The sequence below is a fragment of the Rattus rattus genome, chromosome 4 (genome assembly GCF_011064425.1).
Source record: "Rattus rattus isolate New Zealand chromosome 4, Rrattus_CSIRO_v1, whole genome shotgun sequence".
Taxonomy (NCBI): Eukaryota; Metazoa; Chordata; class Mammalia; order Rodentia; family Muridae; genus Rattus; species Rattus rattus.
In genome coordinates this window covers 114,733,842-114,750,180 of record NC_046157.1, presented here as the reverse complement: position 1 = coordinate 114,750,180, position 16,339 = coordinate 114,733,842, and the positions used below count along the sequence as shown (strand labels likewise).

The 16,339-nt window shown below is 45.9% G+C and overlaps 1 protein-coding gene across 1 annotated transcript in view; it reads left to right on the top strand.

Moving 5' to 3' along the window:
* The window catches only part of Aff3 (AF4/FMR2 family member 3), a 464,232-nt gene that overhangs the window by 80,711 nt on the left and 367,182 nt on the right, over positions 1-16,339 (top strand). Inside the window, exons 3-6 of the mRNA XM_032900975.1 lie at positions 6,239-6,313; positions 8,286-8,406; positions 9,845-10,157; positions 10,275-10,660. Coding sequence (XP_032756866.1) covers positions 6,239-6,313; positions 8,286-8,406; positions 9,845-10,157; positions 10,275-10,660 — 895 coding nt within the window. The remainder of the gene's footprint in view (positions 1-6,238; positions 6,314-8,285; positions 8,407-9,844; positions 10,158-10,274; positions 10,661-16,339) is intronic.

Genomic DNA, 16,339 nt, shown 5'->3' with positions numbered 1-16,339 from the left:
CAGTGGGTCCTCTTCCAGGTCGCAGCAGCAGCAGCAGCTCCTCCACTGGTGCTGTTACAAGATGCTCTTATTAAGGCATTATGCAATTTCTAAGGAATTCCACCTTAAGGATGAGATAAAATAAGGAAATGGACTATAATGCTTGAGATTGGGAGTCTGTCAGGGACTGGATGGTCGATCATGGCTGATGTTGTCTCAGATGAAGCGATGGCATCAGATGGCTACTTTGTTGTTGTTGTTAGTGGTAGTGGTTTTTGTTTGTTTAGCTTGGTGTTTTATTAAATTTTTTAAAATTATTTTTGTTTATTTTGTTTTTGGCTACAGAATTTGTTAAATTCCGTCCATCAAGGATGGCTAGCAAATCTTAAAAGAACGAACCAAAATAGTCACCATTTGAAACTAACACCCCTCTCAGCCCGGCATTTGCTAAACAAAGGATGGGGGGTACCATTTGTCAAAGCATGTCAGGGGGCTGTCCCCAGAGAGGCAGTGCAATGCAGTCTAGGAATTCTGTGTCTGGTGCCAGACTGCCGGGCTTCTAAGTGAAGAGCTGCTCCTGGCTGCCCCGGGGATGGGGCCAGTTAGCTAAGCTCAGAGCCTCCCGTTTTTGCCATTGGAAACTGAGGATAATGGCTCTTGGGAGCTTCAAGATTATTAAATGAAATAATTCATGCGAAATCCATTTGCGGGAGCTGCCGTGATTGGGAAATTTAATGCAAGTCAGATGGGTCTGGAGACATCGCAAAGATCACCCCCAGATTTACTTGGGGTGTTTGTGGGGGGGTTCATGTAGGTGTGACATTCTAGCTCTCTCAGAATGTAGTCTAGGGGAGGCTCAGGCCTGCAATGCCTTCAAGCGTCATTGCTATCCTGCAGGAGCAATCAGAGGACCCAAGGCTGAGGTCTGCAAATGCTCCCAGAGGATCTCCTCAGGACTGAGTATAAGATGTAGATAATCTTCATGGTTGGAGGCAAACAAGGAAGAGGGAGTCCACTGAGAAGCGGGCTGGCAGGGCAAGCAGAGTGAGCCTGGAGCTGAAATTGCTTTGCTTAGAAAGGAAAAGCCAGAATAAAAGAGCAGTGACATCATAATGCTCCTGGGGGATTGAAGGGGCTGTTTGTGCATTTTTGAGCAGTTCTCTCCTTAGCAGGTGTGTAACTTCTGCCATGGTCACTTTAACACTGTCCACACAAGCTCCCTCTACTATCACAGTTACCACCACCACCTTGACTGTCACTGTTACCACCACCACCACCTTGACTGTCACTGTTACCACCACCACCTTGACTGTCACTGTTACCACCACCACCTTGACTGTCACTGTTACCACCACCACCTTGACTGTCACTGTTACCACCACCACCTTGACTGTCACTGTTACCACCACCACCTTTGACACCACCACCACCACCACATCACCATCACCACCACCACATCACCATCACCACCACCACCACCATCCCACCACCACCATCACCACCACCACCACCACCACCATCACCACCACCACCACACCACCATCCACCACCACATCACCACCACCACCACCACCACCACCACCATCACCACCATCACCACAACCACCACCACCACCATCATCACTACCACCACCACCATCACCACTCCTCACCCTCTGCCCCCACCACGATCACTGTCCTGGTACAACCTCCCTCATCAGCACCACCAGCCGCAACCATATAACACCCCTCACACCTTGCTCTATTCCAGTTTCACTGATTTGGCTGACAGTTCCAAGTTAGGATCCCTCATCATAGGAAAGCCAATGCGGGCGCCAAGCAGCAGTCAGAGTGAGAGAGAGAGAGAGAGAGAGAGAGAGAGAGAGAGAGAGAGAGAGAGAGAGAGAGAGAGAACACTTTTCCATGCTTGCTTGCTTGTTAGATTTCTCAACTCTTAACACAGCCCATGAAATGGTGGTGACTGCAAATGGGTCTTCCCACCAATTAACAATCAAGACAGTCCTCCACAGACATGCACAGGCCAGCCCGACCTAGACAATTGCTCACTAGAAGCCTCTTCCCAGGTGACTCTACCTTGTGTCAAGTTGTGTCAGAATTGACCAGCACACTCTCCCAGGACCATCGCCATCCCTACCGCAGGCTCACCACCTCTCACCACTACCCACACAACCCAGAAGCACCATAAGGGGCTGCAGCTAGGAGACCTTCCTCTTTCTGTCAGACTGGTGCTCTGTCTTACCTTGTCTCTGATTGCTTCTCTTTACCTATTTAATCCTAGATGCCTTTCTGGCCAGCAAGTCTTCAGATCGAGGGGATTGAAGGGGAACATCTCAGCGGTCTTGCTCTCCTCTCTTTTGAGACAGGATTCTGGGTCTTTTATTATTTATTTTAGAAATAACAAGAGATGGTAATTAGTTTGACTCATCAAATTTAAATCAATTGTTATAAATTTGGAGCGTCTGATTAGACTCCTTAAATTATGCACAGTGTCTCATGTTGTGGGCTGAGACTGATGGAGTTTCTGAGACACGGCAGTCCCCTCCTTGCCACCAGTTGCTTTTCTTCTCCCTGTTTACCTTCTGGGTGTCCATGGCCAAGGACTCAAAGTGTCTGAAGGATGGCCTCTGTGGTAGGCTGCTCAGCCATCTTTGATGGAGAACAGAAGGAGGGGAGAATGTTCCCTGGTGTCCCCACATCCTCCGGTCTTGGGAAGAGCTAGAGAAGCCTGTTCTGAGGGGAGTAATAGGGACAGGCAGTGGGCAAACCTAGGCCATGGAATTCTGAACACAGAACTTTAGCGAAGGAAGTCACATTGCCTGCCAAGGGTGAAGGTCACCAGCCCCAAGCTCTGGAGAGTCATCCGGCAGCAATCTTTGCATCAGCCACTCAGGGTCCCTTCTACCTGACCCTCCCACAGGACCCAGCTCAGAGCTTATCTACATACCTGGTGCCCATGCCGCTTATGCATGAGCTTCCTCCTCCTTTCTCCCTAATTCTGAGACAGCTTCTCAGCAGCAGGAAAGATTGGCCATAGCCCTGATTATTTCCCTCACCTGTGGAATTGATGATGCGTTGGCTTTGGACTAAGCTGTAGTTCTGCTATTTGAAAGGTATCCTCTTAAATACATGGTTACCAGACTAAGGTTCCCTAAAGGACAGGAGCTGGTCACTCTCGTCTCCTCTCCTACCTAATCACTGCTGTGGTTTGGAGATGGCACGAGTGAATTCCCAGAGGCCCCTTTGCCGGAAGCATGGTCCCTAGTGCTGTGGAGCTGGAACTTTTGAAAAGGTGGAGTCCAGTCTAGGTGTTCTCTGCATTAGAAAGGGCTTAGTATTCTTTCCTAGATGGTTTGGTTCTAGGAGTGAGCTGCTGTGTAAGTGGGCATGGGTGGTGAATTCCTGGCTTTCCCTCTTGTATGAGCCCCCAAATGACGCCATCTACTATGCTATAACATAGCCAGAAGGCCATCCCTACTGATTGAATAGAAGGGACCATCTGACCCTGGACATTCAGCTTCCTAAACTTAAAAAAAAAAAAAAAAAAAAAAAAGGCAAAACCTCATTTCTTTATAAGGTATACTGCCTCAGGTATTTTGTTATAACAAGAGCAAATGATGAATGCTAAACCCCTGATCTGGAGACACACTGGAAGTTAGGATGATCTTATAAAGAACTAAATATGATTCCAGTCAAGGGCTGAAGTTGGCTCCATATACCCTTTGCTGACAGCCTCCTCCGTGGGAAATGACAGTTGGTTTGGAATGAGCGCACCTACTGCATGGACTGCACATGGATGAGTAGGGCAGGGCAGGAGGCAGCTCTTCCTGGACAGCTGAGTCAGCTAGGTCAAGCACTGGGCTCAGCTGTCAGGACTGGCGGCATTCATGGAACCTTTTCTTCCAGGGAGCACAGTGTGGGAGAGACCGGGATGAACTGGCAGTGTTTGATGTCACTGGCTATGCCATCAGTACTAGTTGCCACTGTTTAGGATCTGTAATTTTGTTGTTTGTGCTGTAGTTCTAGGATGTATGGTGATCCTGTGTGTGTGTGTGTGTGTGTGTGTGTGTGTGTGTGTGTGGCCCATGTAATATAATTTTCTGTTTCTTGGAAACTGGGAAAAATTGTAACTACTAACATAATTCTCTTCATTGTTCTTTTTGTATGGGGAATAGCTTCTTTGTTTCGATGCCCCATTTGTTTCTGTTTGCTGTTCATCCTCCACTTACCCACATGGCCCTGGTTTGTGCGTAGCCCCTTTTCTCTCGGGAGAGATGAATAAAGTGTTTTGCACTTTGCTGTCTCTCCTGTATGATGTCTTTTTTTAAGGATCTAAGATGGGATGGTCTAAGTCTTATCCTAAATCCCTTGCTTTATTTAGCTTCATTTTGTTTGAGACAGGCCTCAGGTCCTCTCCCTCCCATCTTCCAAGGATTGAGGTTATGGACGTGTTTGACCATGATGGAAATTAGATTTTTGGAAAGCTAAACTAATAGTAACACCTACCACCCCGTCTTTGTCTACCTGGCATTGTAAGGACATTCAACAGACAGATGGGAGGCTGGCTGTTCAGGTGGTCGTTTGTTTTCCCTCAGCGGAAGGAAGCCCGCAGAGTCCCAAACATTGTTACTTAGTTTCATGTCGTCACCTTGTAGTTAAGAATGGATTCTATTTGGAAATTATCTTGTTTGGTTGTTTCCTCTTACTCACATTCCATAACTGGCTTTGGCGTGAGCCCTGCAGGAAACCTGACTTCAAGTAAATGAAGCACAATCAGAAATATCTTTTTCTTTTTTCTATCTTTTTTCATTTGCTTTTTTTTTAAGAAACAAAAAACCTCCTAATAATATTCTTTTTAAAAAGGAGTTGATTTAAAAGATTCCATTTTCTGAGGCTGTTCTGCATTTGTCATAAATAATAAATAACATTATGGTGGTTGACTGCCACACTTCTGTGCAAAAATAAATAAATGCATTTGGTGATATACATTTGAGGGATGTGATTCTTGTAATTTCTGTGGATATAAGGGAAAACTTTAACAGTTGATAGAGATTCTGCCATCTGTTAGCAAGGCAGAAACAGCGAGCATGGCAGTCGCTGAGTTTAACAGGTACACCAGCCTGCCAGGAATGTGGATCATCAAGGACCAGTCCCACAGCCTTAGGAAGCTGACCCCACTTGCCACCTTCAGGGGAAAGGTTTCTTTGCTACTAAAGCCAATGGCACAGCCCTCACATTGCTCCAGGGGCAAAGGAGTGAGAGGTCAGGGGCTGCTCTCTCAGGGGAAGAGAAAAAGAAAGGCCTATGCCAGCTCGTGCACTTGCGTGGATGCTTTCTGTAATTAGTGCAGAGGTGGACTAGCCAAGCAGCTACTGTCTGTACAAGCAACATTGAGCATTGGTTAGGGTAGCAACGCACAGGCATTGGGAAAAGTGGGAGGTCCTGCCTTTCTCTTAGAATGGTGTTTGCTGTGAGCAGGTAATATTTCAGCTCCTCAGGCCTGACATAAGACCTGGGGGTGTTGGGTCTAGTTAACAAGGAGTGGGTGGGTTGCCTCTGCTCAGTGGAGACTGTAGAACTGAGGAAGCAGAGACCAAAGAGAAGACATGGAGGAAGCTGGGCCTTTCTTTTGTCTTTCCTTTAATCTCCTTTGGTTACAGACGATGGTCCTACACACCGGGTCATCTGTTGGCATCGACGCATTGCACAGGCTTTGTGGTGGCCCCGAGAAAGGATTGGCAGTGCAGCTCTTCTGTTGGGTGTCTTGTCTCTAAGAGTGTTTGGCCCCTTCTGTCTAAAATCATACATAGTCTGGTCATAGGGGCAGAACCACACAGCAAATTTTTATTCAGCCATAGACTGCATCTTGGACTGCTTTTGTTTTTGTCTCTTCAGACCCAAAGAGGCTGGGGATGAGGGGTTTATTTAAACAGGAATAGCATGCCCTCAACCCCAGCTTTCCTAAAGTATGACCTGACTCATTCCAAAGTCCTGGGAGCACACTGTGTCTGACCCACCGAGCTGACTGTGGTATCCATCCCCTTAAATATCTAAACCACGTTGCAAAGTTAGCTGTATTTTCCCTCTGTCCTGCATTTGGGAGGGTCACACCTCCCATTTAGATCCCAGTGTCTTTGTACACTGGTGTCCTGCGTCTTCCCATAGGCCTTTGAGGGAAACACCTTGTATATGCAAAGATACCAAATGCAGGCTTGCCAGGTTTAAAGCGTCTCTCTTCCTGTGGTGTTTGTATTTCTTACAGGGGTGAAGACATCCTAAGCCAGAGGAATGATTCTCTAGTTCTGGAATTTCAGGCATCAGCCAGCAGATGCAGGAGGTATAATTTTGGGTGTGGGGGCCTCCTCAGAGGCCTGCCTTGTTCATCTTGCATAAGGCCATTCCATGCATCACCCCAGTCTTGTGTGTGCTTGACTTGGCCTAGCTGAGGCTGGCCTGTATGGCATGTGTGTGGAGATCTCTGTTTGAAAGTTGGCACCCTGGGTGCCAGAGAAGGAAAGTTCAGATGCTTGGGATGCAAAGGTCCTTTTCCCCCAATTCAAGTGCCAGCCAATGTAAGTCTAAAAATTAGAAGTTGATGATAAACTAGGGTTGTCCTGTTGTTCAAAGCCCACTTCTTGCCTCTATACCATAAATCATGTGTCTTCCATCCTGTCAATATGTGAAACCCGTGTAGCATTTACAGAAGCTGGGGACTTGGGTCAAGCAACCACCAGCACCATGGGACAATTACAGTCGCCCCTTCTGGGCTTAAGTGAGTGTGTTGGGGACCACATTGTGCTGCTCAGTGTCCCCTCAGCCACGCTCAGAAATAGACTGTGACTGACATTGGAGGGGTGAGCCTCTGTCGGTAGATTTTTTTTTTAATGTAAGGACACCGGTTAGGCTCCCAAACCTAATAACTTTGGGTAATGTACTAAGGATGAATTAAAATGCTAATGGCCTCCTTGCTCTGGATATTTTAGCATTCCCTAATTTTAAATTTAAATTAAATGCCTCAGGGGCACAGGCAGCTTTGCCAGAAGCATGTGTAGGATCACCCCACAGACAGTGACTTTAAAATATGCCCTGGCTGCGTGGGCTGAACCGGGATGAGGAATAACCTTTTAATCACTGTATCCTCATGTCGTGTATGCCCCTGCGTGTACACAGCACAAGTACTAAAAATAGGCATTTAGCTTTCAAAATGTTGTTGTTTTCCTAAAGTTCTTTCAAGCACAGACCCTTTTCCTTATAGTTGTTTTAATAGCACTATCCCGGATTTCCAGGGTCCTAGCTCTCTCTTCTGAATTACCGACAGCCACCTTTATTTTGACCTTACTGCAGTGCCCTGCCTCCTATGGAGACACCCAGGGGTAAAGAGCTTGAGAAGCTTTTCTGTCTCCTGTGTTTCGGGAGACCTCTCGGTTCCTACTCTCCTCCCCAGACCGAGCAGACATGTCACCGTCATTCTTTGCTTCTGCTAAGGTCTGAGGACAGTACCAAATTTTTCAGGATGCCTGTTTGCTGATAGATAGTGCATATGTCCACTCTAGGCCAGAAGGGCAGTGTGTCTACTTTCGCTGGTCAGAGAGTCACTTTCTCATCACTAGTTGAGTTGGCCCCTTCATTTCTCCTTATGAGGGGAAGGACGGGGGAACGACACGACGTCCTTCCCCTTTGCCTCCTGCGCCCCTCCCCCCAGCACACGTTTTATGGTCAGGAGGAGCAATGGTGTCAAATATATCAGAAGGGAGAATTGATTCAGTCGTCTTTGACGATGCGACTGATTAACAGAGATCAGGAGGAGGCTCGTAACAGCGGAAACCCACTGCAGCATGGAGGTTTAACAGCCCTTTAGGGAGCTAGTTAATGACAGAATCACTACAGAGACACAGGCACCACACACACACACACACACACACACACAATCCCAGCCAGGAGCATTCCCATATAGCACTCCGAGGCAGTGAATGTCACCGGAAGACGTCACCTCATAATTTGTATTTACACATCGAAGTAATTACCGTGGACCCGAACAAGGCGCTCCAGCTTCTGTCAGAGTTGCTTATGTAGTCGCTGTCTCTCATATCAGGCAGAGGAGCTAATTCTGGTTGGGACCTGTCCTCTGGAAGGATGTGATGGACAGCCATGGGACTCAGTTGGCCTGCTGAGCCCAGCTCTAACTCATCCCTGTCTCTTCAGCCATTGCCATTTGTCCTTTACCCAGATGTCTGCCTTCAGATGTACATGACTTTGGGCTTGGCCCTTTAATTTCTTGGGGTTGTTCTCTTTCCTTTCTCCTGGTGCAGTGTCTATGAACCAGATAGGAATGCGTTACGGAGGAAAGAACGGGAAAGGAGAAGTCAGGAAACGCAGCAGGACAGCGGCGGCTTTAACTCCGGTTACTCACTCTTCAGTGAACCCTACAAGGTAGACGGTTTTCAGCTGTTCACCCTTCCCTTTCAGCCACTGCACAGGCCCTGTGAAGGAGTGAACAAGAAACTCCATTTACCTAGGAAGATTACCCCGCTCCTGCGGGGGGGGGGCGTCACATGTAATGGGGTTCACACCCATAAGTATCGATGTCCAGCTTTCGTGGCTCTGTGGGCTCCTTGACGTCACCAGCAAGTGTGGCCCTGAGACCCACTTGCTATGGCTTTTATGAGTAGTTCAGACTTCCTGTCTTTGGTTCAAAGTTAATGCACCCGCAATGGTTTCCGGGCTCTGAGACACCACCATTCAAAAGAAGCTAGGTTCTATATTTGATAAGTGTGGATAGAGTAAGGAGATTGGAGGTTGTCAGAATGGCTCGGGGGAGGGGGAGGATGTGGAGGTGCCAGCTACCAACCCCCAACCCTGAGGACCTGAGTTTGATCCCTAGGAGAACAGTAGAAGAAGAGAACCAACTTTTGCAAGTTGTCTCCCCCGCCTTGTCCCCCATGAGTGTGTGCCCCCCCCCACAGAGACACACACACAGACACACACACAGACACACACACAGACACACACACACAGACACACACACAGACACAGACACACACACACACAGACACACACAGACACAGACACACACACACACAGACACGCACACACACACACACACACACACACAGACACACACACACACAGACATACACACAGAAACACACGCGCACACACACACAGAACACAGACACACACACACACACACACACACACACACACACACACACACACACACACACACCCCTGCTGTGCTTCCTACTAACAGGACAGAATTCTTCTCTCTTCCAGTATGAACACTGGTTTAGAGCTCACTCACATTTTAGGCTCTATGTACCGTGGACTGCTTAGGGCTGGAGAATATTGCATGTTTGGTTGCATTGCTGCTCTCTTACCCCGATTCCTCTAGCCTACCATACTGTGTTTCTAACAAGCAGAAGTGCATGCTTAGGCACTAGAAGCACCCGTACTGTGAGCCAAATAGAAATCCTCAAGAGAAAGCTTTCAGTAGCTCCATAAAACAACAGTGAACCAATTCTGGGAAGACTTAATCCAGACCGCTTTATGACGTTGTTAGAGTCAATTTTCTGATTTTCATGTTATATTCGCATATAAAAAAATATATATGTATAAGTAATGATAAATGAATTTTTCCCATAGCACAATATACCAGTAACAGCTTTCTGTTTGTTAATATACCCCAAAGTTATCCATTGCACATCTCTAGTTCTTGGCCAATGCGGAGGCCAACAGCTATCTTCAGAGCCCGTAAGGACTTCATTTCATCCCTCAGTTTTTATTCAGAGTGTATCAGCCTTGGCCTTGTTGCCCTACTGTTTCCTGTATCTTGTCTCTAACAGTATCATGGATATTTTCCTATCTCCAGACTAACAAGGGGGATGAACTCTCCAACCGGATCCAGAATACATTAGGAAATTATGACGAGATGAAAGACTTTTTAACTGACCGATCCAACCAGAGTCATCTTGTTGGCGTCCCCAAGCCTGGTGTTCCCCAGACTCCTGTGAACAAGATCGATGACCATTTTGTGGCGGAGTCAAGAGCCCAGCCCCAGCCCTCATCTGTCTGCAGCACTGCATCTTCCACACCTGCAACTGTCCCAGTGCAGCAGAGCAAGAGAGGCACCATGGGCTGGCAGAAGGCTGGGCACCCACCGTCCGACGGCCAACAGAGAGCAGGTAAGGGGGTGCTTGAGGCAATTGCTTTGCATAGATCTCAAACAGCCACGGTGAAAAACCTGTTCACTGTGTGTGGAGAGCCTCATCCTCACCATCACCTTCTTTCTTCCAACTCAGCGCAACAGGGCTCTCTCAGGACCTTGCTTGGAGATGGTGTTGGCAGACAGCAGACAAGGGCCAAGCAAGTGTGCAATGTGGAGACGGGGCTTCAGACGCAGGAGAGGCCGCCTGCAATGGCAGCCAAGCACGGTGGCAGTGGACACTGCGTTCAGAACTTTCCCCCATCCCTGGCTTCAAAACCCAGCCTGGTGCAGCAGAAACCAACCGCTTACGTGCGGCCAATGGATGGCCAGGACCAGGCTCCCGATGAATCTCCTAAGCTTAAGTCATCCACGGAAACTGCTGTGCACTGCACGGCCTACAGAGGGGTCCCAGCCAGCAAACCAGAGTCAGCCAGAGCCAAGGGCAAGCTCGCTAAGTTCAGCATCCCCAAGCAAGGCGAGGTGAGTCCATTCTAACTGCAGCTAAAATAGTAGTCTGACCTGAAAATGCAAATCTTATGTCCCCCGCTTCCCACCTCCCCAGCGATGTGGTAAGACCTGAAGCGCCCAAACAGAAGTTATAGTTTTTAACGTTTTCAAATTCATTATGATAGGATCGCCTTATACTGAAAATGCATATATACGCATTGGTGGCTGCGTACGGCTCACTTAGTGACGGACGGAGTGCCTCCTTCAGTTGAGTTCATGGGAGTTTCATGAACAAGATGGTATTGGCTAAGATATAAGACGGCAACATAGAAGCACTTCAAAGGCTGCACCTCAGCTTTCAAGGAGGCAAAACATTTCCATAAAATAGCTCAGAACTCTGAACACTTTAATCAGAAAAAAAAAATTGAAACGTTTCATGACAAACTTCCTTAAAGGAGATTGAGTTTGTACAGTGTGTAAGACAAGAATTTGGGAAGTCTTAGATCAATGTTAGGTCTGGTTAATGTCCCATATATTAGGTATCCCACCCACTTTATAAAGCCCGTGGTTCAGGGTCGTCCGTAGTAACGGAATGCTTACTTGGGCGTCTGTTAGGCCGTATGGACGGACGCATTCTCGGAAGGAAGTACTTCCTTTCGTCCACCCCTGTTTTGCACTTGGACTTCGTTCTACCCCCTTTGCTCATTGCCTTCCCGAATGTGTGGAGTGCACACACGGAGCGCCTAAGGCGGTGACCAGCTACTTGAATTTGGATGGAAAACAACCCTTTTTAGAGTAGCATGTCTCCTAGCGTCTTCCAAATGGATGACGGTTGTCAAGAGTACGCGAGGAGAAATTGCGACCGTGTGTTTGCTTTTGTTGTCTCCCCGTGAAATAGCGTTGAAGAGAAGCTGGGACGGTTTTTCCCTAGCACTGATCACGTAGGTCACCTTTCCCCCTCTGACATGTCCTGATGTAACCGGAGTGTTCTTCACATCCTAGTCCGACTTAATAACCAAACGAGATTGGATGCTTCCTGTTGCGCTTTTGAGGAGACTGAAGGGAGCATTTCTGGGCTATCATCTCAGAACTCTCCATGGGCCACTGGGACATGACCCCGTTGCCTTTGCAGACCGTCTGCATTCCAGGAGGTGTTGACTGAGGTTTAATTAGGAAATTTGGTGACGTGTGTGCGCTGATACTTCTTTCCATTATGCGTTCATGATGTATTCTAGCATTTACTATGCAGGAAGCATTAGGAATGGGGAAAGCAAAATGTAATTTTTCCAGGTATTTTTTAAGATTTATTTATTTATTCATTTATTTTTTTTTCTGGAGCTGAGGACCGAACACAAAGCCTTGTACTTGCTAGGCAAGTGCTCTACCACTAAGCTAAATCCCCAACCCCTATTTTTTATTTATTTATTTATTTATTTATTTATTTGTTTGTTTGTTTGTTTGTTTTTAAAATTCATTCTGTCTCTCTGCCTCTCTGTCTCTGTCTCTGTGTGTGTGTATGTGTCTGTGTCTGTCTGTGTCTGTCTCTTTCTGTGTGTGTGTGTGTGTGTGTGTATCTGTATATCTGTGTCTGTGTGTGTGTGTGTGTGCGTGCGTGTGCGCACGTGAGTGCAGGTGCTCATGGAGATCAGAGATAATGGATACCTGGGACCTGGGATTACAGGCGGCTGTGGCTGCTTGACCTGGATGCTGGGAGGAAAACTTTAAGATAGCGGCAACATGTGCTCTCAACTGCTAAGCCATCTCTCCAGGCCTAGGCATTTGTAAAGTTTGTAGGAAACACAGCAAGCTGAATGCCCCAGACTCTTTAGGTTTTATCATTTTTATCAAATGATCTCTCTTGGCAGAGAAAATCTAGTTCCTCCTTGAACGGTGGTGGCTAACTTACACCTCCAGGATCCATTTACAATTCTCCTTCTAGTTGATTCCTTGTTAAAATGTTTTTCATATGTCAGCAACTCCTGTTTCTTAGATAACTATTCGTTCTGAATCCAGTGGGGTAGTCACTTCTGGTTAAAAGCACTGAGCTGCATTTTCTGTACCCAGGCTAGCCTTTCGCAGATGCCCGTACAGTATCAGGGAGGCCTTTGGTGAGCTGTCAATAGTCTGGAAACAGATTTATGCTGCCTTCGAGGATCTAAGATTAGGGACAATGATGCTCTGTACCAGTTTGGTGATTTTACAGCAAGAGGGCCATGCCTGAGAGAGGTGACCCATAGAAACCGCTCCATTGCTCCTACGTACAGCGTTGGAAACTGACACTCTACTGCCTTCTCACACTGTCCTGAGTATACCTTCGAGGCCAGGAGCACACTGACAGAAACGGGGCAACTGGAGTGTTGTTTTGTGAAATCAGTTTGAGCTGGTGTGAGAGGGGAGTCAGTCTTTGTGTTAGTTAAAAGCTTTGTATATTAGGAAAAACATAATTTGATTCTTAAACCATGTCTGCTTATGAAGTTCACTGCCATAGTAAGGAATGGACTGGTTCAAAATGACATCTGGTCTTCACTTTTCCTTAACGACAAGGTTCTTTTTTTTTTTCTCCTTTTTTTCGGAGCTGGGGACCGAACCCAGGGCCTTGCGCTTGCTAGGCGAGCCCACACCACTGAGCTAAATCCCCCCAACCCTGACAAGGTTCTTTTAAACTGTTTTTCTAGAGGTTAACAAATGCCATTTAGCAGGTTGGAAGTAGTAGGTCTTTCCAGTAAAACACACAATAACAACACAGACACTGAATTTTATCAACTAGATTTTTCTTTTGAAAGAATATACACTTCTACATGTTTAATTTTTGGAGGGAAAAACAATCTGACATAGCAAGTGGTTAAAAATTTTGTGTGTGTGCATGTGTGTGTGTGTGTCTGTGTCTGTATGTATGTGTGTGTGTCTGTGGGTACTTGTATTTGTTTGAGTATATCTGTATGTGTGTGTCTGTGTGTGTGTATCTGTATATGTATGTGTTTATGTCAGTATGTGTGTGTACATGTTTGTGCATTTGTGTGTATCTATGTGTGCATCTGTGTTTGTGTGTCTGTGTCTGTATGTGTCTGTGTTTGTGTCTGTGTGTCTGTGTGTCTATGTGTGTGTCCATCTGTGTGTCTGTGTGTCGCTCTCTGTGTGTATGTGTCTGTGTATTTGTGTGTATCTGTGTGTGTGCATCTGTATGTGTGTTTGTATGTATGCATCTTTGTGTGTATCTGTATGTATGTGTGTCTCTCTGTGTGAATGTGTATGTGTGTTATGTGTATGTCTGTATGTGTGTCTGTGTGTCTGTCTGTGGATTTCTGTGTGTGTATGTGTATACCTTAAAAATACTCCCAGTCTGAAAATGCATTCTTAGTAACTCTTATTTCCAGTAACATACAGGAAGTGTTTTCTAGGGAAATATAGAGGAAGTGACCACAAGATAGCTTGCATTCCTCAAGTACTTGAGGATGTTACCTGTAGAAAAAGACTTAGTACATTGTAAGGCATCCACCTTCTAAAAGATATGTTAGATATAAATGGCATTTTGGGGGAGGGAGAGACGGAGGGAAGAAGGAAAAGAGGGAGGGAAGGAGAGAGAGAGGGAAGGAGATGGGGAAGGGGGAGAGAGGAGAGAGAGGGAGAGAGAGAGAGAGAGAGAGAGAGAGAGAGAGAGAGAGAGAGAGAGAGAGAGAATGAGACTATGATGCGAGTGGCTGCCTGGTATTGTGTAGGTGCATTCCTCGGCAGATGGTGGCTAGGTGCAATATGACTTGAGATATTAAAAATCTACAATGTGATCTCTGCCTCCAGGATATCTATCGCCATGAATTGAATAAATTGCTCTCAAACACTTAGCTTTTAATTTGCAATTTATCTCACAGTCGAAACTAATTTTACCACTGGCCTTCTAGTCCCAAGAATATTCTGTCACCTTTGCCATTCTTGTAGAGGAGCACTGATTGTTATTCGTTTAAACATGGAGAAATTTAAATCTCATTGCCTGGTTTCAAAGTTCATCAAGTGTATGCGCTTTCCTTTACAACAACTGCATTCTATCTGCTGCCACAGCGTCATTTGTTAGAATTCTTCACTCTTCAGTAATGGGTAATTAGTACAGGAAAGCCTAGTGCAGTTCGATGTGGAAGTTAAAAGCCTCAAGAGGCTTCCTTAACCATACACCTGCCTCTCAGCTGGCTTATCCCAGCTCGGCTTTGGGTTTAATGAAAAACATATTTTTGTTGTTATAGCTGAGTCTCCTATTCTTGCCGCCACCCCTCATTAAGTGGGGCTCCCCTAGAGTGCCACTTGGAAAGGTATCTGTTGTTAGACTAGAGGCAAGGGACTTAACAAATGACTGAAGCATGCACTCTACAATGTCACAGGGCAGGGCATGGTGAATGGCTCCCAGTTGAAGTGAGTTATTTTTGTCATGCATGCATGCACACACACACACACACACACACACACACACACACACACACGCACATTCCTCCTACATCTTAACATTATCCCAGGGTTAGTCTTTTGGGACTATGAAATAGAGGTGTAGATACAGTTTTGCGGGATTTGCAACTTTTATTAAACATATAAATAACTATCTAAATATGTTACTAAGGCTCTTCCTCGGCATCGGTTACACTGAAACTTAAATATGCCTAATACTAAGGACTTTCAATCTCTGACTCATGGGGTAATGGAAACAATTTTTTAAAGTAATAACTTTTCATTTGGAAAGGTACTTCATATCAGGCTCAAACTTAGTACCTGTTTATATGTTGGGCCATAGGGGCAGGCACATATATGACAGAGCCATGAAACGGTATACATCACTTACCTGTCCGTTGAAGAATCTGAAGAAAGCATATGAAGGTAGCCTCTGCTTGTGAAGGTGTGTCATAGACGGCACAGTCGGCCTTTGGGGGAGTTTTTGGTGTCTTTGGGGGTATTACAAAAATGCCTAGTCCTACTGTCCATTTGCTGTTAATCAGTAGCAGTGATTTGAATACATTGTTGCACACACGTCTGATGGCTGGGATGGGGACCATGCTTAAAATCCAGTGGGCAAAGCCAGCTCTGTCACCCTAGTTTTGTTGGTCTTAAAAGAGCTCTCTATAGTTGAGTGTCAGTTAACAGACTGTGTTACCATTGGTAGTTGTGATTGGCCGTTCATCCACAAGAATCAAGTAACCGTTTCGTTGATTGGATTTTCTTTGTTAAAATGTAAACTGCAATAGTTTAAGATATATCGATTAAACATAGCATTTTTATGACCAGAGTTTTCTAAAAATCGCCATTTGTATCACAAGTAAGAGTAGAAAAACTGAATGCCATGATTCCACAAAATAGCTTCCCAGAAAAGCAATTAACTGATTTTTTGTTCCAAGTTCACAGAAGATAAATGATGTAGGCTTCCTATTTCCTGTCACCCTCGGTTACCTTTGTATGAAAATGGATTTCTTCCAAATGAAAGTCGGCACCAGCCTGTCTGGTGAGAAGGCATCTGCAGAAACAGAGTATGTATTACATATTCACACCAGTTGGAATTTCTTAATTACATTTGAGATGTATAATGTTTTCAAGTCAAAGTATGCTGTCAGATTTTTCCTCCTGTGTGGATCCAGGAGACTCAGTTTCCCTGTCTGTTGTAGTCTCATCCTTACTATCATACTCATCTGTGCACATTCCCATTCCCCACGGCAGAAGTGGGAGGGTGGCGTAGCACTAGTA